The sequence below is a fragment of the Loxodonta africana genome, chromosome X, assembly GCF_030014295.1.
Source record: "Loxodonta africana isolate mLoxAfr1 chromosome X, mLoxAfr1.hap2, whole genome shotgun sequence".
In the NCBI taxonomy this organism is placed as follows: Eukaryota; Metazoa; Chordata; class Mammalia; order Proboscidea; family Elephantidae; genus Loxodonta; species Loxodonta africana.
In genome coordinates, this window is record NC_087369.1 from 141,467,803 (window position 1) to 141,494,809 (window position 27,007).

At 38.7% G+C, this 27,007-nt stretch overlaps 1 protein-coding gene across 3 annotated transcripts; it reads right to left on the bottom strand.

Moving 5' to 3' along the window:
• Nucleotides 1-1,577: 1,577 nt before the first annotated feature.
• Nucleotides 1,578-19,545, bottom strand: UPF3B (UPF3B regulator of nonsense mediated mRNA decay). 3 transcript variants are annotated; one of them, XR_002786926.2, is made up of 12 exons: nucleotides 19,126-19,545; nucleotides 18,094-18,200; nucleotides 17,820-17,926; nucleotides 15,651-15,749; nucleotides 12,100-12,210; nucleotides 10,610-10,653; nucleotides 9,958-10,140; nucleotides 9,531-9,569; nucleotides 7,561-7,721; nucleotides 6,873-7,167; nucleotides 3,983-4,302; nucleotides 1,578-3,428 (listed from the first exon to the last, which is right to left on the bottom strand). XR_002786926.2 is itself a non-coding variant. In XM_003414776.4 (11 exons), exons 1-11 carry the CDS (start codon nucleotides 19,279-19,281, stop codon nucleotides 4,153-4,155), a joined length of 1,452 nt encoding a protein of 483 aa, XP_003414824.1. In that variant the 5' UTR covers nucleotides 19,282-19,545; the 3' UTR covers nucleotides 1,594-4,152. The 3 variants fall into 3 exon arrangements, 2 of the variants coding, with proteins under 2 accessions (XP_003414824.1, XP_003414825.1); XM_003414776.4 differs by having other exon boundaries at nucleotides 1,594-4,302; XM_003414777.4 differs by lacking the exon at nucleotides 9,531-9,569 and having other exon boundaries at nucleotides 1,599-4,302; nucleotides 19,126-19,533.
• Between the last annotated feature and the right edge of the window lie 7,462 nt (nucleotides 19,546-27,007).

Sequence of the window (27,007 nt, forward strand, 5' to 3'; positions counted from 1 at the left end):
TGACCCTATAGGACAGAGTAGAACTGCCCCATGGGGTTTCCAAGGACCAGCTGGTGGATTTGAACTGCCGACCTTTTGGTTAACAGCCGAGCTCTTAACCACTACGCCACCAGGGCTCCAAGTATATATTAATATATATATATATAAAATAAATATTTGGTAAGTGAATAATGATTTCTTGTGTGAGATTTCTAAGGATGCCTGATGCTGTGTATGTAGCTGTCAACATATACTTTCCAAGAATCCCTCAAGTGTAAGCCTATCTTTGCTACCCGGTTTCCTTTAATACTGACATAAATGGTCATCATATTTTGAGGTGTTAAGAACAGCCTGAGAGATACTAAAGGAAATTCCAGGCAGCTCCCATAAAAAGTATAACATACAGAGAGCCCTATATAGCAACAAAAGGCTACCAAACTCCCTTAATCAACCTTTTCCCTAGGAAATTAAAGATGTCTGTGAATACTGTAGAAAGTTACATATTAACTTTGTAATCAGAGTTAAGTTACTGCTTCCAGACTACCATTTGTATGCATGCTGAGGGAAGTGGGCCTGGTTCTGATTTTGAAGGAGCCCTGGTGGCGCAGTGGTTAAGAGCTTGGCTGCTAACCAAAAGGCTGGCAGTTTGAATTCACCAGCCGTTTCCTTGGAAACCCTATGGGGCAGTTCTACTCTGTCCTCTAGGGTCACTATGAGTCTGAATCGACTCGACAGCAACAGGTTTGGTTTGGTTTTTTATTAAGCCTTATGAGGAGCCCTGGTGCGCAGTGGTTAAGCACTTGGCTGCTAAATGAAAGGTCAGCTGTTGGAACCCACCAGCCACTCTGCGAGAGGAAGATGTGGCAGTCTGCTTCGGTAAAGATTTCAGCCTTGGAAACCCCATGGGGCAGTTCTACTCTGTCCTATGGGGTTGCATTAGTCGGAATTGACTCGATGGTGGTGGGTTTGGTTTTGAGTTTTAAAGCTTCATGAGTGCCCGAATTATCCCTTTTTCACTGCTCTGGACATAACCTACCCTAAGTCCCCACACCACTTGAATTTTTCCTGCCTACTTCCCTTACTTCTCTTAGCATCACTTCTCGCCACCAGAGCAGCTAAACTCCCATGACTGGAAGCTCCATGAGGGCAAGGATCATGTTTTGCTCACTATCATATTCTCAGTGCCAACACATAGTAGGAGGTGCTCAGTAAATGTTCAGATATCCAGTGACTGTCTCAATCCTAAATCTTTATTTCAAAAGTGTAAAGGAAATCAAGCCTGTGTCCGAAGTAGGCAAAAATCGAATAAACTTGCTATTCTGTTGTTTACAAGTTTATTTTTATTAAGAACACAAAACTATGACTTACGAGGAAGTATTCCCCGCCCCCATCCCTGACCCCAAGAAAGACAGCAAGAGATGAACTAGAGAAAGGTGGCACTGTTGGAAAAGGCAGTCAATCCAAGATGGAGTTAAAAAAAAAAAAAGCTTAGCAGGAAGAAGGGGCCTCCTGCAGTCTCACCAGTTCAGCCGGTTTGGGGATTTTGTCCAGCAACACTTGGCAGCCTAGGGGCCGGAGGCTCCCACACCATACCTGGCCATTACAATTCCTCACATTGTGCTCTATTTCTATTTGTCTTTTGCTACCACTGGACCATGAGTTCTTCAAGGACAAGGCCTGGCAGGCAGTGATTAATAAATGTTCACTGAATGAATATATACACGAGTGGAAGAAGTTTAAGTGGGGTGGGGAAGTGTGATTTCCCCACGGTTGGACTGGCAAGGCGAGAACAAAAAAGGGAGGTGCTGACATGAAAGCAGCCCTGAAGTGGCTGGCAACAGGGTAAGGAGGCAAGCAATGCCAGCTCATGACTAATGGTTCAGGAGTGTCCCTCATCCTAAGGCCATGTCCTCTAACCTCCATCTCGGCTTCCATGTTTACCTGCCTTCTAAGGAAACCTACACTACTGCTTATCACTTTCCTTGGTTATTCATCCTCTAATAGAGCTTTCCTTTTGGCTTCTAAACATGTTCTAGTATTTCTCATATTTAAAATGATCCTCCACCAACACCATTTACCTTGTCTCCATTTTTTCACTGCCAAACATCTTTAGAGTTATCTATACTGGTTCCATTTCCTCCTCTCCCACTTATTGTTCAATCTAGTCTGGCTTCTATTCTCCATCATTCCAAGTCATCAATGATTTGTAAGTCATTGAATCCAATGGCCTTGTTTTCAGACATCATACTTCTCTCTCAGCGGTATTCAACTCTTCTTGGTCACTTCCTCTTCTTCAGACATTCTTTTCTCTTGGATTAACACCAGAGAATTCTGGGTTTTCTCCCACTCTCTGGATATTCCTTCTGTCTTTGTAAATTAATGGCCTTACCTGCATAGTAATGTTAGTGTTCTTCAAGGCTGGGCCCTAGGTCTGCTTCTTTTCTTCACTCTCCCCTTAAGTGACTAAATCCAAGCCCATGGCTTCAGTGGACCATGTAAGAATAGATGGATTCCAAATCTGTACCTCCAGTCCAAATCTCTTCTCTGAGCTCCAACATCTATTTATCCAACAGCCTTCATTTCCATTTCCCACCCACCTTCCATTCATCCCTCATTGTACCATGGTTTCTGCCCCACCAGTTCACTAACGAGATCAATAGTGTCAAATCCAATTAACACTTCACATTTTTTATCTTCCTTAACCTCTCTGTGGCACAGGGCATTGTTGTCCATTCCTTCTAGAAATTTCCCCTTCCCTTATTTTAGTACTCTGTCCCAACTGAAGACCATTCTCTTTCAGTCATCTTTAATGGTTCTTCTACTTGCCTCTTGGGATACTGGTTTTGAGAAGCCAAGGAAAACATAAAGCAGTGACTTATTAATTAAGAGCAAACCGATGCCACATTAGAAGGAGCTAGCAGGATGAAAATAAAGCAGCAGCTCAAGATGTTCTCCAAACATTTCGGTTCTTATGGAACAAGAGTAATAAACCATGATTTGATCTTCTCCTTGGTGGGTGCAGTGATTAAGAGCTCGACTGCTAACCAAAATGTTGGCAGTTCAAATTTACCAGCCACTCCTTGGAAACCCTATGAGGCAGTTCGACTCTGTCCTATAGGGTCGCTATGAGTGGGGATCAACTCGATGGCAATAGGTTTGGGTTTTTTTGGTAGGCAAAATAAAGGCATAATGCTAGTGAAAGCAAATATTAATATCATTTATTCCCTTTCAAACTTCCTAAGAAGTTAATTCAGTATCAAAAGTTTAATTTCTCAAAACTCATAGCTATTTCGTAAAGGTAATAAATACACTTAACTTCATATTTGAGTGGTATTTGATATTTATTGACACCAATACAAAACACGCTAAGACTAAAAGTTGTTATTTAACAGGAACGAATATTGGTGACGGTTCCTTCTTGCAGAGGGTATGCACTCAGATCATGAGACCTAAGATAAAACAAAGACTTGATTGTCAAGAATCAAACAAGGGCTAGATTTTACCTATTAATATTAATAACTACTAAAAGAAAACTGAGACGTTAAAAATATTCTTTATGCTAAGCTCACATAAACAATCAAAACACTCAAATTAATTTCAACATTTTAGGACATAGGATATAGATTATAAAGTGACTGTTCAATTTTATGCCTCAGGAAAAAATCTGTTATATCCGTCACCATACTTGTACTACAATTACATGCTTGTTGCTTCTACACTACACAAATTCAACAGTTATTACCAATAACACAACTAAATCTGAACAAGACTTCAAACTGACTCTGCTCCACTCAACTTAAGAAAGTTCAACTCAGGACTAATAGAACCTTTCGATTTGAGATCCAGTTCTCTTATTTGCTCTTGTGTCATACACATTTAAGTCCTCACTTGACATTTCTAGCCTGCGAGTTGCAATGCATGTCACCTCCCTCATCTCTTCTGACACTTTAAAAGGAATTTGTGGAAACGGCATAAACAATGAAATTGTACTTCAAATTCTGACCTGCAATCTGATTCTTGCTTTGACGCAAAACATACTCCTCTTCAATGTACCCCACCAGCACTGCGACCCCCTTTCTCTCTATTCCTTTGCCCTGAAGGCACTTCTGGATTGCTTAATTCGTGCTCTTTGGCTGCCTAGACAGTCAGGACACCTAAGGCCATGTGGACTTATCACTCGTCTCCTGCTTCTTTTCTATGGCTAATAGCACTTTCCTGCTTTTTTTCTATTGCTGAATCTGCAGACTTGGTGCTGTCGTCTGGGGCACAGAGTCGGTTTCGGCTTCGAGCTCCTGGTTGGTAAAGCTGCATTGCTGGACGGTCCTAAAGTAAAATGAAATGTGTTAATGTTACAACATTGCTACTAAGCTTTTATGCAGGATTTTCAGAATAATGTATTTGTATTAATATATACCAAAAACAACTCATCCAAGATGAAAAATGTGAGAGCATGGTACGTGACAGTAAGTGGCGATGGTTAATTTGCTTTCAATGGCCTGCTTTCTTTCCCTTATATCCAAAGAAAAGCAATCATTTTGTAAGTATTACTTGATATGCTTAGAGTAAATTTCTGAGAAATCTATTGCCTACTTTTCTTAACCATCTCAAGATGAACTGAATCAGCTTGAAATTTTTTAACTCAGAAACCATGGCCAGTCGACTCTCTCTCCTCCTGATTAGTAAACTGGCTTTAAAACGCACCACCACATACAAAAATTTTTAGGAGTAAGGATAACAAAGAATACAAACTCTTAAGTGCAGACCTTCCTAAAATTATGAGTTCAGACCCCATGTAAAAAAAAAAAAAGTAACTGGTCACAAAAACATGATTTGTATTCAGATATGACAACGTGATACCCAGTTTGAGACTGTCTAGGTGGCACTTTTGATCCCAGATTCATAAATAAGCTTCAATGAAGTAACTATGCACTGCTCACTTCAAGTAATATGTTTGGTTTCTGACAATATGATCCTGGGAAACGTAACTGAATAGGCCATTTTTAGAATTCAATAAAAAACTGCATGAGCCTTCCTTAAACCCTTTCTCTCTGATTTATGAAAGTTAGCCTTAAAGCATTACTCTTAATTGAATAATTTCAGCAATTAAATCATTGAATTAAATGAAATACTAATACAGATGAGAATCCTATATATAATTTGAAAAACTGATGATGGGATGCCCACTCTGCAAAGATGGGACAATTTGAACATCAACAGTAACAACTTTAACAAACGGGAACACAGGAAATATTTCTAAATCCATGAGTTCTGAAAGACTAAGCAAACAAAAAACAATACAAAACTCATCGATAACCCGTAGAAGTTGCTGGAACACCAACTCATTACTCCGAATACTGGTAAATAAAGGGAAAGAATCAAGTGTTTATCTTGCCTTTCTTGTACAAACTGTGTCTCAGGCTAACCGAATAAATGATGAGGAATAATTCTTTCTTATAGAAGAACATCACCTAATAAATGCAGAAGGAGAGGCAGAATTCTTCTGTCACCATTTTGCAACCCCTAATGAAATAAAGCATCTAGGCAAAGCCATTAGGAGAAAGGTTGATAAACATGTTTATAATAGATGGATCAGGACTACAATACCTGAATCTACCGATCAATTGTCTTTCCAATTTTTTATCACGAAAAATTCTAAATCTATAGAAATGTTGCAAAAATTATACACTGAATACTTATACCCTTTAATTGTTAACATTCTGCTACACTTGCTTTTACTCTAATACACACGCTATTATTATCACAGGACCATTTGAGAATAAGGTACAGACATCATGACCAACCTTTCACCCCAAAATACTTCTGCTTGTACTACCTAAGAACAAGGACATTCTATTACATAACCACAATACAATTGGTATTCACTAATCCTAACATCACACACAGACCAAAGAAACCACTCAGATATTACATGCTTCCTAATATGATGGAGTAAGAAGTACACAGCACTACCTATAAAATATTCTTGCCAAAAAATTGAATCTGGATATATTCAAGCCTCTAGATCAGGGGCCACCTGTTTTTGTAAATAAATTTTGAATGGCACATAGCCATGCTCATTCACCAAAGTATTATCTATGGGTGCTTTTGTGCAGAGTTGATCTGTCATGACAGAGACCGTAAAGCTCACAAAATCAAAAATATTTACCATCTTGCACTTTGCTGGAAAAGTTTGCTGATGCCTGCCCAAGATATAACTACCAGTTTTAAAAGAAACACAGAAGATGGAGAAGCATGTTAAACACCACCAAAGGAATGCAATTTGTCAAACCAGAACATGAGAAGCTCTACAGAACAAATTGGCCTCTGCAACAAATAAATGGTAGGAAAACAAAACAATTAAGGGGACTTGTTTAGATTAAAAGAGATTTAAGAGACATTTCAAGCAAATGCAATTTGTTTGTGAACCTTGTTTAAATCCTTTTATAAAAAAGATGTTAGTGAGACAACTGGGAAATTCTGAACACTTACTAGATCTGATATTCAGGAATTATGGTTAATTTTTTTGGTGTGAATGCGACTAGGATTATATTATTAAGAAAAAGTTTTTATCTCTAATATTGAAGTATTTAAGAAAGAAGTTATAAGTCTAGGATTTGCTCTAAGATAATCTAGTGAGCTGACAATTGTTGAAACTTGGTGATGGGTACATGGGGGTTCATCATACTATCCTCTGTACTCCTATGTATGTTTGAAATTTCCACAATAAGTTTAAAAAGAAGAACCCTGTCAAGACCGAAAAAAAAACCATCTCAGATAGTTAAAGTTCCTCTTTAAAAATTCTACAGTAAACAATAAGCTAGCCCTTTTCTTTACACTTGCAGGAAAAGAAAATTCTTCATGAAAATAAGCAAGTTTAAAGAAAAGCGGCACACCTTGTTTCTTATGCGATCTCTCTTAACCACTTCCTCTTTTTTTTCAGTTTTTTCTGAGTTGCCCATTGATTCTGTACTTTCGTTCCTCTTTCCTTTATCCCTAAGTGCTTCTTTCTCTTTTTTCATTTCTTCTTCCTTTCTTTTAAAAGCCTTCTCTTTCTCATAGCGCTCCTTCTGCCTACGGCGTTCTTCTTCTTGCCGTTTCAGTCTCTCTCTCTCCCGAAGTATGCGTTCTTGATCTCGGTCATAATCCCGTTCCCTCTCCCTGTAGTCCCTGCTATTTTCATCTTCAGGTCTGCATGAAAAACAAACGTGAAAATGAACCCTCAAAGATCTTGTCATCACAAATGCAGGAACACTGTGATTTTGACTTGGCCACTGCAATGAGGTTACACTTTCTGGGTGGAGTAAAAACTACTAGTGTTTAAAAAAACAAGAAACTAAAATCATTCACCCAAATTAAAATACTAGAATATTTGAAACTTTTCTTCCTCATCCCCCCTGATAAAACAGAAAGAAAGAAACAAACAAAAAAAACCAAACCTATTGCCATCATGTCAATTCCAACTCATAGCAACCTAATCAAATAGTTTATCTTAATTCAGGTACAGGCCCAGGACACAGCAGCAAAAGTAGCATCTGGAAAAATGTCTAACTCAGACACACCAAACAGCCCTCAACTACTGACCTCTTTAGCTTTTCATCTTTAAGTTCACCATCAGAACGCCTGGTCAAAGAACAACTCTGCCCACTAGCTCTTTCATCATTCAGATTCTCTTTGTCCAATTTCTTGGGCTTTTCTCTTTTGTCCAATTCTTTTTCATCCCCTTTTTCTGGCTTCTTGAGCAGCTTTAAAGAGAGTAAGTTTGTTTTTATTTTGAAGGGTAGGACTTGGCTTCTTTTTTGATCAAAAAAACAATATACTAAATTTTTAAAATTTAGACTACATAAGGCCCCCAAAATCTGCAGGTGCTCTTAAACTTCCAGGAGAACAATTAATGCACAAGAATAGTAATGTGCTAAGAGAATGCTGTTAATGTGAAAGTGTTACCCACGCAAATAGAGTGGCTTAATCACTTTGTAGCAATAGGATCAAGGCTCCTTTGGGTTTAAGTAGGTTGACCTTTAAGTGAACCAATGCACCCTTCCAAGTCTGCCTTCTGTAGCAAATCAGCATGTCGATAAAACTTAATGTGAAAATATACTACAAATTTAAAATGCTAGGCAGGTCATTCACGTTAGACTGTTTTTATTTAGTACTTGGGGTGACAAATACCTTGGTCACTAAAGGAGAGATCCGTGGCGGAAATAATTTTGCCTTGAGCCTGAGAATTAATATATTTTCCTTATGACGGAACAATCATATTACTATTACAGATGAACAACAAGAATTATTTGGCATTTGATTTAAAAATCCAAATGCTTTATAAAACAGAACAGTGAAGTTCCTCCTTTACTGAGTAGGAACTCTGTTCGATATTTATATATATATATACAAGTGGTTTATAAAGTCCAAATTGCTAACAAGACAACTTCTTTCCCCGTCCACTGCTACAAATCCCTCTACAGTACCCCCAAGTATTGGGATATTCAGAGAGATTTTAGGCAAAAGAGAATTTCAGGTCTCAGAGTGAAGGCAACACACAAGTCGCCAAGCAAAAGGCAAAGCACCATAAAAGACATAAGCATGAAGTATTAAAGCACAGACAGCCACTGCAAATGGCGAGCCCCAACTGAACACTAAGAAAGCGCTAGTGTATCAAAGTGAGGATACCACGTGCAGCTTTCGTTGGAAGTGTTCTTATTTCTCTAATGAACATCTTTATTAGAAACCAAGAGGTTCATTATTCTAATAAGAACATTAATGAATGTCTCTAGCATGGCTGGCTCTACCTTCTGCCTTGGTAATAATTAGGGATAGCAAGTCACGTCACTAATGGCATGGCAGACAAAGACTGCTGGAGGGAATTAAGATGGGAACCACTCCCCCCTTAAGCCCCTTATCACCGATAATGAGACCCATAAAGACTCAGGGAAGCCTAGCCACATAAACTGCTGAATTTTCAGGAGGTAAAACAGGGAGACCCTGCCATGATCTCTGTGAGATTTTCTCCAACTTTTTCTGAAGTACTAGGGAATCAAGTCCCCAGGAAGTTCATCAGAACAAGGGCTGCCCGAGCCATGCCCCCAGAAGGGAAGGAAGCAGAGAGGTTGGGATCTTTTTACAAGTTTTCCTCTTCCTAAACGTAATACATAAATCAGAATCTTCTGCTCACAGATTCCCAGCTAGATGAAAGATAACCTGGGAATCACGTGAGAGGGGAAGGCACATAATGCAGGATGATATTAATCTCTAGTACTCCCATTAGGCCGCCAGTTATGAGAGGCATATAAGAAGATGAGAAAGAGCTATTTAAGCACAGTTGTCCTCTGGCTGTATATTGTTGAAGATTCTGGGTACACAGCAGAGCATGAGGAAGTCACCTGGGCTTCCTTTTGAAGCAGGTGTGTAAATAGCTCAGCTTTTAAAAAGACCCAAGTCAGTTTGAAAGAGTTTTCTACAGGTAAAACTACAACCACCACCAAAAGGACTTATTAACTAAGACCTGTGTGTGTGACATGATACTAGGTGCTCAGTATCATGTACTTGGTCCTTACATTTTTCTGATTCACAGCTTGTAACAGAAACCTGTGTACCTGAAGACAGTGGAAAACAAACAGATGAGGCAACTTTATGTATCAAATATGAAGGAAAAGCTGAATAAAACCCGTAATTAATGCCAGCCAGCCCTAAGCCCTTATTTACTATGAATTTAGAGAATAGTAGTCTAAAAATTGAACATCTTCCATGATAAAAATAATACGATCTACACTGAAGAACTGATCGATATCATGTAAACTAATCCTTTCAAATGATCTTGATTTTTAAAACCTACTTAGTATTGTAGGCAAGTTTTTTATTGGTTCACTTCCCTCCCCCACCCCATGAATCTATATTTACACCAACACAAGATGCATGCATATTTAAAGAAGTAGACACATGCAATTTTCAGGAACATGCAGTCTGCTTAATTTATTGTCATACCTTAATCTTTGGTTCATCCTTTAATTTGTCCCTTTCCGGAACTCTGTCTACCTTCTTTAGCTTTTCTATATCTTTTCTTTTTCGTTTCTCTTCTTCTTTCCATTTTCTCCTCTCTTCTTCTCTTTGTCTTTTTCTTTCTATCTCTCGCCTCCTTCTTTCCTCTCTCTTTTCTTCTCTCATTCTCTAGAAAGAAACACAAACACCAGCCTTCAAACAGGACATTCATCACCAAATATTTAGCCAATTCTGAAGGCATGGTGACCACTCACTAAAGTGCATCATCTTTCCTTCCTACTTTCTACCTCTTTAACCCGACACTCCCCCATTCAGAATATGAAAGAGAATGAAGACCAGGGGCTGCTGGTATCAGAGCCTCCCACTGCTGGCTTGCTACATTACCAGCTTTCAGAATATCGAGAGAGTGTCTTTGGGACAAGCTAAGGACTCTCTAGGTTTGCAGAGTGAAACCCTGGTCCAACAACCAGAGGGAAGGAGAGGGCCAGAGAGTGAGACCAAAGGGCCATATCTTTAAGGAATAATGGTGGAAAAGCAGCTATTTTTCCTACAGGCCCCCAACACTACGGAAATGTTTATAGAATGTGAATGAATAAAATAAAAAGTATTAAGAGAACTATAAAATCAAAAGGTTTACCTGCTTGTTTTTCAGGAAGCTCAAAAGTGGGGTTGTCTTTTTAGCTACATAAATGTAAACAGATTATTAATAATACTTATCAACCCCTAGAAAGAATTCCATTTTCTGACATTCCCTGCCACCCACCCAAGGTGGGAAAACTACACCCCTTAAACAGAAAGTTCGCAACCATATTATCAGAGGTTTTACAGCATTTTATTTCAACTCTGCAGGCTAAAAATACTTTTAAAGAAATGAAGAAATTCAAACTAAGACAATAAAATAATTTTTTAAGAGTAATTCCCAGTGTTGGTAAGAATTAAGTACAAAATATGTTTTTTTTATTTTACTGATGGGAGTATAAATTCATTCAACTTTCTCTGGAAAGAAACTGGGGGAGGGAGCTAAAATACCTAATCCTCTTGACCCCATAATTCCACTTCTAGGAATTTATTCTAAGGAAATTATCAGAGATGGGCTTGTACTATATAAAAAAAAAAGCCATTAAAATTATTATTTAAGTGTATTTTTCGATATTTTGAACAATGCTACCTAGCCTTGTATCTAGATTTTTGAATACATACTTACCTCCTTAAGATAAATTCCTAGAAGTGGAAATCCTGGGCCAAAGACTATGCTCATGTTTAGAGCTATTGGTACAGTAGTGACAAATTACTACTAGATACAACCAGAGCTTTGGACGGGTTCCTTCCAGTTCCAACCCCTGTGGATAATTTGCATTTCCACCCAAGATACACTGAATCAGAATCTACAGTTTAAACAAGATTCCCCAGGAGATTCCTATATATGATAATTTTGAGAACCACCGGCGCTACTAGTGGAAACCCTGGTGGCATAGGTTAAAAGTTCGGCAGCTCGAATCTACCAGCCACCCCTTGGAAACTCTATGGGGGCAGTTCTACCCTGTCCTATAGGTTCACAATGAGTCGACAGCAACGGGTTTGATTTGGTTTGGTTGGACACTACTAGTGGCTCTGGAATTGGTCCCTAACCAGCAGCATTAGTATCACTTGGGAACTTGTTAGAAATGCAAATTCTCATCAGGGGTTTGAACCGGAAAGAACCAGTTTGAAAGCCTGGCAAAGACATCCAAGCTAGAATTTCTCAAAAGGATTTCAATTTTGCAGAAAGTAATTTTATTTTTTGCTATTTCAGGCCAAAAATTCTGTAGGAATATTCTTATTACTAAAAAATATCAATCTATCTTTGAAGGCTTACCAATATATAAAGGACCCATACTAGTCTTCAAAATTTTGTTACATCTGCGTGGCACTAAATAGGGCACAGAGAATTTTTTTTCCTCATCTTATCAATTCACCTCATAATCCTGTGAGGTAGGTAATGGCATCTACATTTTACAGTAGGAGAAGCAGAGTCTCGGAGAAGTCGTTTTCCCCAAGGTCACACAGCTAGCAAGTGATAAAAGTAGGAGTCAGGTCTAGGTATTCTGATGAAAAAGCCATTCCCCTAAATGCCTTTTGCCCACTTACCTATTAATTCTCTATTTTTTGCTTCTATTTCCTCTAGCAGTGTCTCTGGAGTAGATGTCATTTTCTCATTATCTGTTGCATAGCTTTCCAAAAATTTTCTATACTCTGGATCTAAATGAGCAATCAAGGAAACAGAAAATGTAGCAAACTTTAAATAAAATAGGAAATATTATCTAGAATATTTTATCAAAGAAGATAATTTTCTACTTCATGGAAGACTGAAAATAAACCAAGTCATACCCACACAAGATAGACTATTTAGGGCTTCGTTGGTCATCACTCTCAGAATTTCTATCACTGGTACTCACTACGGGAGTCTGGTGTAACATGGGTGTCAGGGAAAATGAGACACCACATATTATAACAGAACCACCAGGGATGTCACAGTTTGCTTTTATTTTCTGGAATTTTTTTCTTTTTAATCTGAAGCAAATATGACAAATTATTAACATTTTAAGGGGAGCCCTGGTAGCACAGTAGTTAAGCGCTTGGCTGCTAACTGAAAAGTCAGCAGTTTGAACCCACCAGCTGCTCCACGGGAGGAAGATGTGGCAGTCTGCTTTCCTAAAGACTACAGCCTCAAAAACCCAATAGGGTAGTTCTACTCTGTCCTATAGGGTCGCTATGAGTTAGAATTGACTCCACAGAAATGGGATTTGTTATTTATGTTGCTAATCATACAGTTCGCTTTTTTTTTTGAATTGTGAAAACTAAGTTTAATGTTTTGGAAAAATTGCTGTTGATTTAAGCGTGGGCAATATAACGGAAGAGATTAAATGAGAAAAAATGATTAAGTTCTAGGAGGGCTTCATGCTCAAGATCGTTAAGTTTTTGCTCTACTTTAGGAAAACAGGAGTTAGAAATCATGAAAGATATATTATTGGCATGGTTTATGAAGAAAGATATCACAGATCCACCACCAGTGGGTCCACATGAGACAAGGCCTCAACCCTACAGAAAACTGGCAAATACAAGTACACTAGGTTTTAAGTTAAATAAAGTATCTAAGCCCTTGCTACCCAAACTGTGGTCCCTGGCATTTGGTCTCACCTGGGTGCTTGTTAGAAAATATGGACTTTCACCCAGATCTATTGAATCAGAATCCATACAGTTCGCTTTTAAAAGTCACTGCTCCTACTAATCCAGAGTCATACTTACGGATGAACTGAAAGTTATAGCTATGGGATCTTCTGAGGTAGTGTAAAAAATTTTTTTAATACCTCCCCCCAAATAACTGGGTGGGACTATGCAAATAAGGTCCTTGTGGCCTACTAAGGTGTATGGCACCCTTGTGGGGGTGGGACCATGCCATGGAACCCTAATGAGAGGATTGGTCAGTTTTGCCATCCCTCTAGGCTGAAAATGAGCCATCCCAGGAATGGAAAAAGGGGACCTCACAACCATTAAGAAAGAAGAGCTGGGAGTGAAGTGGATCCTTTTGACCCAGGGTCCCTGGGCTGATAAAAACCTCCTAGACCCACGAGACAGAGAGAGCTTTAACGCTGGAGAAGCCCTGAGATGGAGAGAGGCAGCAATAAGAGCGGCAGAGAAATGGTAGCAGCAAAACCAGGAGACTGGTGCAAGGCATGCCCACCCATGGAGTGAGAGAGCTGAGTACCTTCAGCCTCTAGGCAGGAGGCTTCCTAGTGGAGTGAGATGTCCCCAAACACTTGTTGGCGGAGCTAGGCTTGCTGACCCATAGAGCTCGAGAGCTGAGCACCTTCGGGCTGAAGCATATTGGTGGAGTAGAGTGCCTTTGGGCACTTACCTGCAGAGCTAAAGAGCTTTGTAACACTTACCCAAGCAGGGCAGAGGCTGGTCCAAGAGCTGAGAGAGCAGGCCTATCCTGAGGGGGCTGAGAGGAGGCCTGCATGGCCAAGAGAAGCTGAGAGAAATGACCTGCACTGAAGGGAGACTTTGCCTACATGCTTCCTGATCCTGATCCTGAGTTGTAGCCTATTATTCCTGATCCTGAACGATAACATGTTATTTCCCTAATAAACCCCATAATCGTCAGTATTGTTTATGAGTTGTGTGTGGCCACTGCAACGTATTATCAAACCCAGCAGAGAAGTAGACAGCGCTCTGAGAGGGATGGCTGGTGTCAGAATTGGTAAAAAAGTTGGAGAGAGGCAGTATGTCCATCTTTCACCTCATAAGAATTAGCTTTGGGCTGATACTGATGATTCTTGTCCCCTCCTGAAGTTAGATGAGGTTAGACACACCTGCCTTGCCAATTTTTTACACCAACATATGAAAATCGGAAACCCTGGTGGCGTAGTGGTTAAGTGCTAAGGCTGCTAACCAAAAGGTCAGCAGTTTGAATCCGCCAGGCGCTCCCTGGAAACTCTATGGGGCAGCTCTACTCTGCCCTATAAGGTCGCTATGAGTCGGAATCGACTCGACAGCAGCTGGTTTGGTTTTGGTTTTATATGAAAATCAGGTGTTCCAAAAAAATAAATTAGGGGCAAGTCCTATATGTGACACTGGAGGTGATGATATTTCCTGGAGTTCTTTCTTAGATACCTTGACATTAGAAAGGTAACATATCTGAGTTATTCTACTGCTTGCCTTATGGAGTTTCTATACACTGTTGAGCATGTTGATTTATAGTCTTCCAGATTTGAATCTATGATATAATCAATAAGCAGCTATGTGTCATTGACTCTTTACTATGTCTTCTTTATATCAGTTATAGTAGTGAGTGATGGAAATCAAACTACATTATTTTGAAATATCAATCCAATGTGATATACTGGAGCCAAGCTTTATCTAACATCGCCAAAAAAAGCGGTTACACAGATCTCAAAATCTGGACCCAGTTTACCTTATATGCCAATTATTCCTGTTTTTCAGTTCCTATTAGTTCAGCCTAATTACTATGTGTATAGGTAACTGGGAAACCCTGGTGGAGTACTGGTTAAGTGCTACAGCTGCTAACCAAAGGGTCGGCAGTTCGAATCCGCCAGGCGCTCCTTGGAAACTCTATGGGGCAGTTCTACTCCGTCCTATAGGGTCGCTATGAGTCGGAATCGACTCGAGGGCACTGGGTCTGGGTTATAGGTAACTGCATATTCAAAGCCTTAAAACATAGAATTGACCACAGAAGCCATCTTATATTAAATTACTCAGGTATGGAAATTTTTTTATCACAGCTCTCAATGATAAACCTATTTATAAAAGATAAGAGAAACTGAAAGCGAAATAAATAATGATAAAAATAGTAAGAGGTCTCAATAAGCAGCTGTTATACTTTGAAACATCTGATTTTTTTCCATTGTCTAATCAGTAGACTTAAAGGTGTTTTACTACACAATATTTAATCCTATATTGCTTAATGGTGGAGGAATGAAATGCCGCTAACCATAGAGTAGAAACTCTATGTAGGAAATCCACCTCCATTCTAACAATTAAGCAAAGCCTTTTCTCATTAACTTTATTCCATATGTTTTCTTATTTAAAATACTGGTATCTAATTAACCTTCACAGAGGTAATATAAAAAAAAATAAACCCATAGCAATAACATTACATAACTATAGCAATACTGTACCATCATCGATAGTCCCAACTTTGGTATCTCTTTTCTTAGTTTTCTTTTTTGCAGCTTTTTGAAAAGGTGCAAATTCTACTATAGCAGGATATTCTTGACCTGTTTAGAAAAAAAAAAAAAAACTTGCTATAACAAAGAAAATGTCAAAAGTGAGTACGAAGGAGTCAACCCGCTGCTCTACAGGCCTCCTCTGATGGCAGTAATCTGAAGAGGGTTTCCCAAAGGGCATAAACAACACTGGCACAACTATACTCAACATGCTATCAAAGGAACCCAAAATTCACACTGATAACATAATGAAAAGATATAGCAAATAAAGAAGATTTTTATTTACTCAATTCCTAAAATGTGACATTTTGATTTGTGAAATAAACTAATTTAAAAATACGTCAGAAATGTCCAGAATAGGCAAATTTATAGAGATAGAAAGTAGATTAGTGGTTGCCTACAGCTGGGGGCAGTGGTGGTGGTGAGAATGAGGACTGACAGCTAATGGGTATGGAGTTTCTTTTTGGGGTGATGAACATGTTCTAAAATTAGGGTGTAGTGATGGCTATACAACTGTATGTATATTCTAAAAGCCACTGAACTGTATACTTTAAAAGGGTGAATTTTATGGTATGTGAATTACATCTCAATAAAGCTGTTATTAAAAAAAAATACACCAGATCCCGCCATAGAAAAACGTCACGCAAGACATAAAATACCATCTTTAGCTCGTTGGCATGTAGACATGAGCCAGAATCATACAACTAGAAATGGCCAGGAGGCATTATAGTCATGGAAAAAAACACGGTTTTGGAAATGCTAATGAATGTTGAATCAGATTAGCTTAATAAAAGTGATATACTTGAGGAGAAGGAATAGATAAACCAGGCTGAAGCAGTGAGAAATACAGGCTGAGAAAACAGAAGTAGGACCAGACTATGGAGGACCTAAATACTGGGCTAAGGAGTTTAGACTTTTTTCTTTAAATCACAATTATCTTAAAATCAGTATTTTTAAAGATTAATTTCATGGCAATATAACAGAATGAATTACACAAAAATGGAAAATCCTATAAGTTTAGAGCCAGTGGTTGTCCAAGCATTAGGTGATAAGGATATAAACTGTAAAAGTGTTAGTAAGTCTAGATAAACAAGACATTTAAAAATAAACTGACAAGATTCACTACTTGTTTAAGTGTAGGGAGTAAAAAAGGAGAAAAAGGTTAAATGCAACTCAGACTTCCATGCTAAGCAATTAGGAAATCATTGCAATCTACTGGAATAAAAATTGGAGTGGAGAAGTAACTGGTGTTGGAGGAGGATTAATAGAAGGTAGCCAATACACAGTGGCAATCCTTCAATTTTAACCAGTATATTTCCCGGCAAAGATTTAATTTTTACCAACTTTGAATGAATACTGAAAAAACAAAAGAAAATGACACACCATTCACCTGTGATTGCATAGCCCAAAGTGGCAAATGGCAGCTAGGGTATCCTCTGACTAAATCTTGCACAAGTAGCAGGTAATTAATAAAAAGAGAGTTACGGCAGAAACTGTTCTTCCCTATAGACTGGACCCTCCTGGATGAAAAGGGGGAGATCATCAAGTTTGTTGTTTTAATTACACACAACTGAGTGAGAATGTCAACCAGTATTCCACTGGGAACTGTTGGCTTAAAGTATTTGAATTAAATAACTAAACAAATGTTGGTCCTTGAAGCAAGATGAGAAGTAAACATGTAAAACTTGCCTTACAAGTTTAAACAGTTATTTATCAATATTGCTGCTGAAACTAGTAAATAATTAAAACATTATCATCTAATCCAGGGTGCAAAATTTGTCACATGAGAAAACGGTGGTGATTTCATCCAGTTGATCAAACCACAGAAAGAACAGGTTAATAAATACTAGAGGGCAAGTGACAAGGGGGCTAAACTACCAAAAACCAAACCCACTGCCATCAAGTCAATTTGGACTTATAGAGACCCTATAGTGACAAGTTACATATCTATTTATAAGACTGCACTAAGCTCATCGCCTGTGTAAAAACTCTCTAAATGTTACACATTTTATCACCCAGGATTTTAGAAAAGCTATGAAAGCACTGACTGTGATGCACACATTGTCTTATACATATAAGTGACAAAGAAACTCCCCTTCTAGTTCAGTTACAAGGACTCACCTTTATTGTCAAGGAATACATAACCATCAAAGCGATCCCTGAACAAAATAATGTCCTCTTGGTTTTTAAAGTTGATGTATGCTCTGGCATACATATGAGGATACAGACTGCAGAGAGGAAAGCAATTATGTAAATGTGCTTGCGGGAGTCTGGCTGAATTACAAGTACACATACATTAAAATGAAGAGGATCAAAAATCAAATGGAAAATATTAGTAGGAGGCAAAGAACAGAAGAAATCTTTCTCTTTTACTCCCCTCCCCCTTTTCCTTTACCTGGTATCATTAGAAAAAAACTCAAAATAATCATGCTCGGGCATAGGCTGAAGATGTTCCAGAAGCTGCTCCTTGGTCAAAGTGGGAGGTAATCTTCGAACTACCACCTTTAGAAATGAATAAGGAAAATCAAATTACTACACATCAACTCTCTGTCATACCTGAACGAATCACAGTTCCTGAAGAAAGCTGGGTTTTAAAAGATGATTTTACTTGTAAAAACCCAGGAGAAAATATTCTTCGACAGCCTAATGATCAGAAAGAGTCAAACCTATTAGTAACGCGGTTTTTAAAAACTCTTACAACAACCGCCTGGATTAAGGACAACCTCCGGTTCTGCTCTTAACCAGCGGCCCTGCAATTTATTAGGTTTGCACAGCATTTTTTATCACCCATTTTTCAACAAATATAGTGTTAAGAAGTCAGTAGGCCAACCCTGGTCTTTTGTGGGTGCCACAAACTCTTGATTTATTGATATCTCCCTCCACATCCAACACATCCTAAAACAAAATCCTTTCTCATTCAGTTTTAAGAATTCAAAACTCTAACATTTTTGGTTTTAACGTTAAGAGTATAAAAAACGCACCTATTACTCCCAAAATAGGATGCTCCCGATCCCCCCTACAAAGACCACTAATCTCCCCTAAGCGCTCCCCCAACTCGCCTCCATTAATCCTATCACAAACTACTCCCGCCTCTGAGGTCCGCCTCACGATTTAATAATTCTCCCCAATAACCCTTTTAATTTTCCATTCTCTTCACTGTCGTCCCATCGCCGATAATCATCTTACAGCTCTGACCTAAACCCTTCTCATCTGGGGAGCCCCCCTTCCCTCACTTCCACCCCAGGGCTTGACCGGGAGGGGATTCCCTCATTTCAGGCGAATGGGTGAGGTAGGGTGGTGCGATTTTCATTCAGCCGAAGAGACAGGAGGGGAGACTGGGACTTGAAGGGGGCAGCCCCAGTCCCAACCATGCGCTGTGGGCGGCGGACCCGTCCCACCCTCTCGCGGGCCGACGGCCGGCCGGCACCTTGCTCAGCGCCTCTTTCTTCTCCTTGTTCCGATCCTGTTTATCTTCCCCCTTCCCGCTTTCCCCCGAAGCCCCACCGCCGCTGCCTGTGGCCCCCGGGGGCGTTAACAGGGTTACTCGTTTCTCCTTGGGCCTATGCTCCTTTTCCTCCTTCATGGCCACGGCTACGTTTCTCACAGCGGCTGCAGGGCCTATACGCCGCTATGTGAGACACCGACGAAGCCCGCCCAGCTCCCTCAGAGCTCCGCCCCCCAACAAAGGATCCTAGTTACAAGCCCGGCCTCGCTTTCGATTGGGCCGCGCCAGGATCTCGCGAGACTTCAGAGCGTCCGGTTTCCCTCAGTAGAAAGGTTTTAACACCTGGTCGTTACTTCCCGCTTGCTGAATCCCGGCACTCTTAATCCGGTCGCGGCCCAGACTCTGTCGGGGCCTGCTCTTTCGCACACCATTAGCTATCCCGCCATTTTGAATAGAACTACTCTTCGGGGACTACAAATCCCGGCATACAAAGTAGCTACCTACTTCTGGCCGGGAGTGCTGGTAGCCATAGATTTCTCAGGGTCCCTATTTGTGAGTAAATTGAATGCTCTAATCTTGAAAGCTCAGTGTTTTTCAGACCAAAATATAGGTTCTGTAGGCTGTACTTCGTTTTGTTTTTCTCAGATAAACTCAGTGTTCTCCGAGTTTTACCTCATTAGGGGAAAGATTTGTATTTTCTACTATTCTAAAGTGTACTTCCAGGAGTTTTAGAATTTTTTTCTTTATATTGGCTAGGATTCATAGCTGATTCACATAATAAACACGCAGAAGATGCTGATATTTAAATGACATGATATGACTAAACTGAGATTTGTTGTCATCGCCTTTTTTTTTTTTTTTAAAGTATTCTATCGTTGTATTGCTGCCCTGCAGGAAGGAAAAAAAAATAAAACCCAACATGATTTAGTTGGAGTCACCCTCCTCTCCACTTAAAAAAAAGCCAATTATATATTATTCATAGTAGTCCCAAACTGGGAAGAAAGAAAAGAGAAGGAGAGGAAGGAAGGACTCAAAAGAAACCCCCGAATTCCTCCTTATTTCACTGGACTCTCTAAGGTCCTTCTTCCCAAGATGGGCAATATCGTGTTTGGGACCACACCCCAGAAAAGCAGAAGAAAGATGTCTGCGCACACATACATACAAGCCTTACTCTAAAAATTCATCCCTGGCCTTCCTAGAGCAGGCTGCTTTCAACAAGTTCTATTGTCCCTTTTGTACTCATTCATCTCACAAATAAAACTCCTTGTAGGTAGCATGTGGGACTGTCTGGCATTCAACTCCACTTAGCTTAATGGGAACTATAAAACTAACATCTAATTTCAGTACAAAAGTTATTTTCATTTAAATGTTGTGTTCATTATTCTTTTAAAAAATAATTCTTGACCCAGATCAGTGCTGAAATGACCCAGATCCTAAACAGACAATTAGGAAGGGAGTTGGATAATTTGTAAAAAAAAAAAAAAAAAAGCCAAAAAATTTGTTTCGCACAAGTGCCTACTGATTCTAATGTTATCTGTGAAGGAAAGCATAATATTTTCTTTTATATATTAGTCAAGTTAAAGATATGTTTGAGAACTTTGGACTCCAGTGTAAAAAGGAAACTTACATAGTATGATTATTTCAAATACTTTTCCATCAGTTAAGGATTATAACAAATAGTGTTAACCATGTTAACTGTTTTCCATGTCTAGTGATGACATAAAGCAGGAGAGAAGATTAATAGAAAATATGAGTTAAGGGATTCAGTTTCATGGGAGATAAAGGTGAATTTCTCAATTAAAAAAAAAGTTTCTAGTCTGAAATGGGTTACTGAGCCTTGGAGGGATTGCATTAAATTCTGAGTGAGAACATCACGCTTATGTAAATTTGTAAGTAAATCAAATAAACTTAAAATCTGGGAAATGTGTAACTTTCTGAGGGGGGTGATTTTACAGGATATAAAAGTCAAACAAAAATTACAAATGAATCCTATTTCTCTAGTGTGAATTTACAAAGTTCCTATGTACTGAGACCAAAACCAAATCAAACCCTTTGCAGACAAGTCAATTCTGACTCATAGCAACCCTATAGGACAGAGTAGAACTGCCCCATAGGGTTTCCAAGACTGTAATCTTAATGGAAGCAAACTACCACATCTTTCTTCCACAGAGTTGCTGGTGGGTTCGAGCTGCTGATCTTTCAGTTAGCAGCTGAGTACTTTAACCACTGCGCCACCAGGGCTCCCTTTTACATGCTGAGAGTGAGATGATATTTAGAGAAAAGGAGGCTTACAGACTTTCACAATAACAGAAACAATCATGTTACCCTATGCTGGGCATTAGTGTTAATTCATTTGGCCCTCACACCAGACCTATGTGGGTACTGTTGTTTCCCCAATTTTGCATTTCCGTATTTTGCAACATAAATTAAGACAGATATGTTGGTGGCTCAAACCCAGAATTACGTGGCTGGCAAATAATATGCTGATTAATGAGCCCAGATGACATCTCTAAGTCTAGTAGTTTAACACACACAAAACTAGAAAAAAATCCAGTTATCTTAAATATACTGGTAAATTCTCTCTTTTTTTTTTTTAATAGTAATGTTAATGAAAAGCTGTTTATGTTATATTAAAAACCGGTTGCTATTGTGTCAGTTCCAACTCATGGCAATCCCATGTATGCAGGGTAGAACTGTACTTCACAGGGTTTTCAAACCTGTGACCTTTCAGAAGCAAATCGCCAGGCCTTTCTTCTGAGATGCCTCTGGGTAGATTTAAATGGCCGACCTTTTGGTTAGTAATCAAGTGCTTAATCGTTTGCACCATCTCGACTACTAACCCAAAGGTTGGCTGTTGAAACCCAGTGGCACCATGGAAGAAAGGCCTGGCAATCTGCTTCTGAAAAAGTTACAGCCAAGAAAACCCTATGGAGCAGTTATAATGTACAACACATGGGGTTGCCCTGAATCAGAATCAGCGCAATGACAATGGGTTTGGTTTTGAGGTTTATGTTATATTACAAAAATATAAAGATACTCTTAAAAGTATAGTAACACATTGCGTGGCTGTAGAAGAAAAGACAATTAGAGAGAGAGATAATGGAACTTCAGGTTTGAGGAGACTGAGGCTATAAAACAAGCCCCCAAAGGGCGGGGGGAATACCAAAGAAGAACATATAAGCCCCTCTTAAGCAAAAATAGGAGCCCTGGTGGCGCAGTGGTTAAGAGCTCGACTACTAACCAGAAGGTCGACAGTTCAAATCCACCAGGGGCTCCTGGAAACCCTATGGGGCAGTTCTACTCTGTCTTACAGGGTCACTGTGAGTGGAATTGACTCCACAGCAACAGGTTTTTTTTTTGTTTTTTAGCCTAAAATTAAAAAAAAAAGTTAAGTTCAGAAATATGTTTCTCCTTTAAGCATGGTAAACTTCTCAGCGGTATGGATTAAGGGCTGAAGGGAAGAATGGTTCACAATGAACAATTTTCTAATTCTGAGTAGTAATCCCAAAGATAAAAAAAAAAAGTTTCCAGTGTTAAAAGATCTCATAGTTCATGTTTCCTCTTTATAGATGTTAAAGATCCTTTGCCTTTTGGTTGTTTCAGATGCTTTAAAGCATTGTTTGGATGATCATATAATGATGAATAATGGTGAGTTTAAAAATGGAATCATTTAGATTCACCAGCCAAGAACAGGGTATTCAAATATAAAAGCTTTATCTTGATGATGATAAGAAGAATAATGTTAAATTAGTCATTTTTCTACAATTTTAAAAACTATTTGAATTTTTCCCATTAAATCTTAAACTCAAAACAAGAGGTTGTTTGCCTAATTAATCCCCCAAATCCTTCCCCTCCCCCTTGCCCTTGTACTGCTCCCAGTTTCACGCATAAACAAAGGAGGGGATGACCTACTGACTTTTTATTGAAAATGAGGGTTTACCTCTCTTACGACCACCATCTCACCCCCAATGCACACATATAGTCAGAAAGTGACTGAGGGGAGAAATGTAAAATAATTTTGTCTATTCTCCAGTCTCAATTAAAAGAGAGAAATGGACAGGGAGTCTTGAACAGAGAGAAAACAGTGTTTTGGACCTAAAAATACTCTGCTCATTGGTGAGCTTTGCTATAAATTGCTTTTCTCTGTACTAATAAAAAAAAGCTGGAAATATAGAATATTTATGACTCAGTGAGCTAAACAAGAAACCTTATTACCTGAATAATCATCTTGAAGGCATGTTTCCAAGTAAGATTAAATTTGACTGTGCTTTGTTCTTATTATAAACTATGGGGGTCCTCTTTATTGTGCTTCCCTGACATTCAATATAAGGATATGAGCACTCTTGTCATAATGTTTTACTTGAGTCTGCTTTACCTAGCCTGTGTTATGCATTGCATTAACTCCAATAGATTCTAAAACGTGTTTTGGAAAATTCCATGAAGTCATAAACGATTGTAGAAAGTAATGCTAGCTCACAAGTTGTACCTGTTATTAATCACTGAAGTCATGGTAGACTGTCAAGACACGAGTAAATAAAAGTAGCGCTAATACGATTTATTCACAATGCAAAGTCTTGTACTTCTGTATACTTTTCCTTACCCCATCCTTATTATTTAATTATATTTTTCATTAAATCATAATTCAGTGTTAACATTATTATGACTATGTAAATGTTCATAGCTGAGACATGTAACATATGATTATTATACTTCCTTTTTTGTACGACATTTTGTTTTTCCTGGAGTCCCCTGGTGGCGCAAATGGAAAAGCGCTAGGCTACTAACCAAAAAGTTGGCAGTTCAAATCCACCTGGAGGTGCCTTGGAAGAAAGGCCTGGCAATCTACTTCCAAAAGATCACAGCCATTGAAAACCCTATGGAGCACAGTTCTACTCTGATACACATGGGGTCACCTTGAGTCAGAATTGACTTGACAACAACAGGTTTTTAATAAATACCTTGGTTATTTAGTTTGATTGATTGATTTCCTTGTACCAGTACTATTTTTCCTCCAAACTCCTCCAGAGATATAAAACCTGCCTTCATATGGTCAAATGTGAGGCAGTGTATTAGTTTTATTTATTTTTGGAGACATTTCTCCTCATGTCCTCTACTTTCATCCTCCTGTAAGGATTGGTTGATGTTTAGGTCTGCTACAAGAGCTATGGCATGCTATGGCAGCTAACCAAAAAGGTCAGCAGTTCGAATCCACCAGCTGCTCCTTGGAAACCCTAGGGAGCAGTTCTACTCTGTCCTATAGGGTTGCTATGAGTCGGAATCGACTCGACGGCAATGGGTACACAGATGTTCTCCTGGGTCTTCTCTTTGCCTTTCTTCTATGTTGGATTGTTCTGTTTACTTGATGTTATTCTACAGTTTTTGATCAGTTAGGTTGTTTCCAATTTTTGGCCGTTACAACTAATGCTGCTACATACATTCTGGGAAACCCTGGTGGCATAGTGGTTAAGAGGTACGGCTGCTAAACAAAAGGTCAGCAGTTTGAAATCCACCAGGTGCTCCTTGGAAGCCTATGGGGCAGTTCTCCTGTGTCCTATAGGGCCACTATGAGTCAGAATCGACTTCACAGCAACAGGTTTGGTTTTTATGTACATTCTTCTACACGATTCTTCATGTATTCATTTCTGTTAAGTATATATCTAAGAGTGGAATTGCTGGGTCATAGGCTGTGCATACTTGTCAACTTGAATGGAAAAAAAATTACATCTGTATTTTCAGTAACCGCTAACTGAAATTCAGCATTTCCTTCAATTATGAATGTAGGCAACAGCAATACTTGTGATTATAGCTGATAGAAATGCGAGACCATTTCCTACTACATTATAGTTATTGCAGATAATGTAAAATGTTTCTGCTGATGTGTTCAGTTTCTGAACTTTCCTAGGCTTCTGCGGGGCAAATTGTCTTGCTCATTGGCTTCCTCCTGAGCGTGTACTTAGGTTTCACATTTCTTCTGTTCAGCTAAACAAGCGTTGTGTCCTTGTGGGTCCTGATCTTTTCTAATTCTCTATTATCATCTTAGTGAAATTTCAGAGTGGTGTGGAGATGGAACATGTTCATTCTAGCATGTTCCCAAAGTCTTCTATGTGGCTTTAAATTTCTATTGAATCTGTAGTTATGTCTCTCTCTCTCTTTTTTTTGTCTTGGTATTATTTACATGTACCTTCACTCTTTTTGAAGAAGCCCTGGTGGCACAGTGGTTAAGCACATGGCTGTTAACCGAAAGGCCATCGTTTCAAACCCACCAGTCACTCCATCTCACATGGTTTTATATGTATTTTATTGTTGTTCAATTTTAATTTTTCCATAGTTTCCGTTATTATTTTCTCCAACTCTTTAGCTATTTAAGATTGTGTTTTTAGTTTTTAGAGGTATTTTTAAAACTATCTTTTTACTATTGATTTAAAATTTCAACATACACATTTGATTTTTAATGAGCTTAGAGTTAATAAGTAACTGCAGCATTCTCCCAAATAATACATGAAGTTTTCAATACTTTAATTCCAGTCTTTCCCATCATACCATCTACTTTTCCATGTTACAGTCATAAGGTATTTGGGTTTCTTTTTTTTTTTTTTAACCTTCCCTTTATATTAATATAAAAAAAATTTATTTATTTATTTATTTATATTAACAGTACCCGTGTAGGTTTTCCAATGTGATTAGCAGGGTCTTTGCTGACCATTGCTTTTTGCTTTCTCCTCCTTCCTTCTGGGTTCAGTTTACTTCTTGTTGAAATCTTTGTTTTAATAGTCATGTCTGTGAGGGTCTGTGAATAGTAAATACCCACAATCTTTGTATGTCTAAAAATGTTCTTTCTCACTGTTAAATGAAAAGTTAGCTGTATACATTTAGCCAAATCCTTGGCTCCTTCAAATCTTTGCTCCAATTTAACCTTCTTAATGAGGTGATCCTGACAAGCCTTTAAAAACTTTCCCTCCACTTCCTGTCCCGGGCAATCTCAATCTTTTTCCCCCATAGCACCTACTATATAATTCACCTATTTTATTATGTTTATTGTTTATTTCCTGCCTCTCCCCCACTAGAATGTCAATTCCATGAGGACATGTATTTCTATTTCATTTATCTGTGTATCCCAAGGAATTAGAAAAATGCCTCACATACAGTGGGTACCGAGTTTTTTTTTTAAGAATTTGTCATATTTGCTGTATTTGTGGAATGAATATAGAATTCTAGAGCGGTTTTTTAAAAAAAATTATTTTATTGTTGTTATTGAGAATATACACAGCAGAGCATACACCAATTCAACAATTTCTATTCTTACAATTCAGTGACATGGATTACATTCTTCAAGTTGTAGACAACCATTCTCCCCCTCCATTTCCAAATTATTCCTCCCTTATTAGCATAAGCTCACAGCCCCCTAAGTTTCCTGTCTAATCTTTTGAGTTGCTGTTGTCAATTTGATCCCATATATATAGTTCTTAAAAGAGCACAACACTCAAGGCAGACTTTTTTTTTATTAGTTAAGCTAAATTATTGTTTGATTTTAAGAAAACTTCAAGGGATATTTCTGGTTTAAGGTTTAAAGATTATCTCAGGGCAGTAGTTTCAGGGGTTCATCCAACCCCCATGGTTCCAGAAAGTCTGGATTCCATAAGAATTTGACATTCTGTTCTGAATTTTCCCCCTTTTCAAGGAAGTTTTCTGCCAACAAATCTTCAACAATTCTCTGTGTATTTTCTGCTATCCCCCCTATTCCGGTACTTCAATTGCTAGTAGGTTATTTATCTTGATACAGTCTCACATAATTCTTAAGGTTTCTTCATTTTTTAAAATTCTTTCATCTGATTTTTCCTCAAGTGAATCGTTGTCAAGTGCTGTA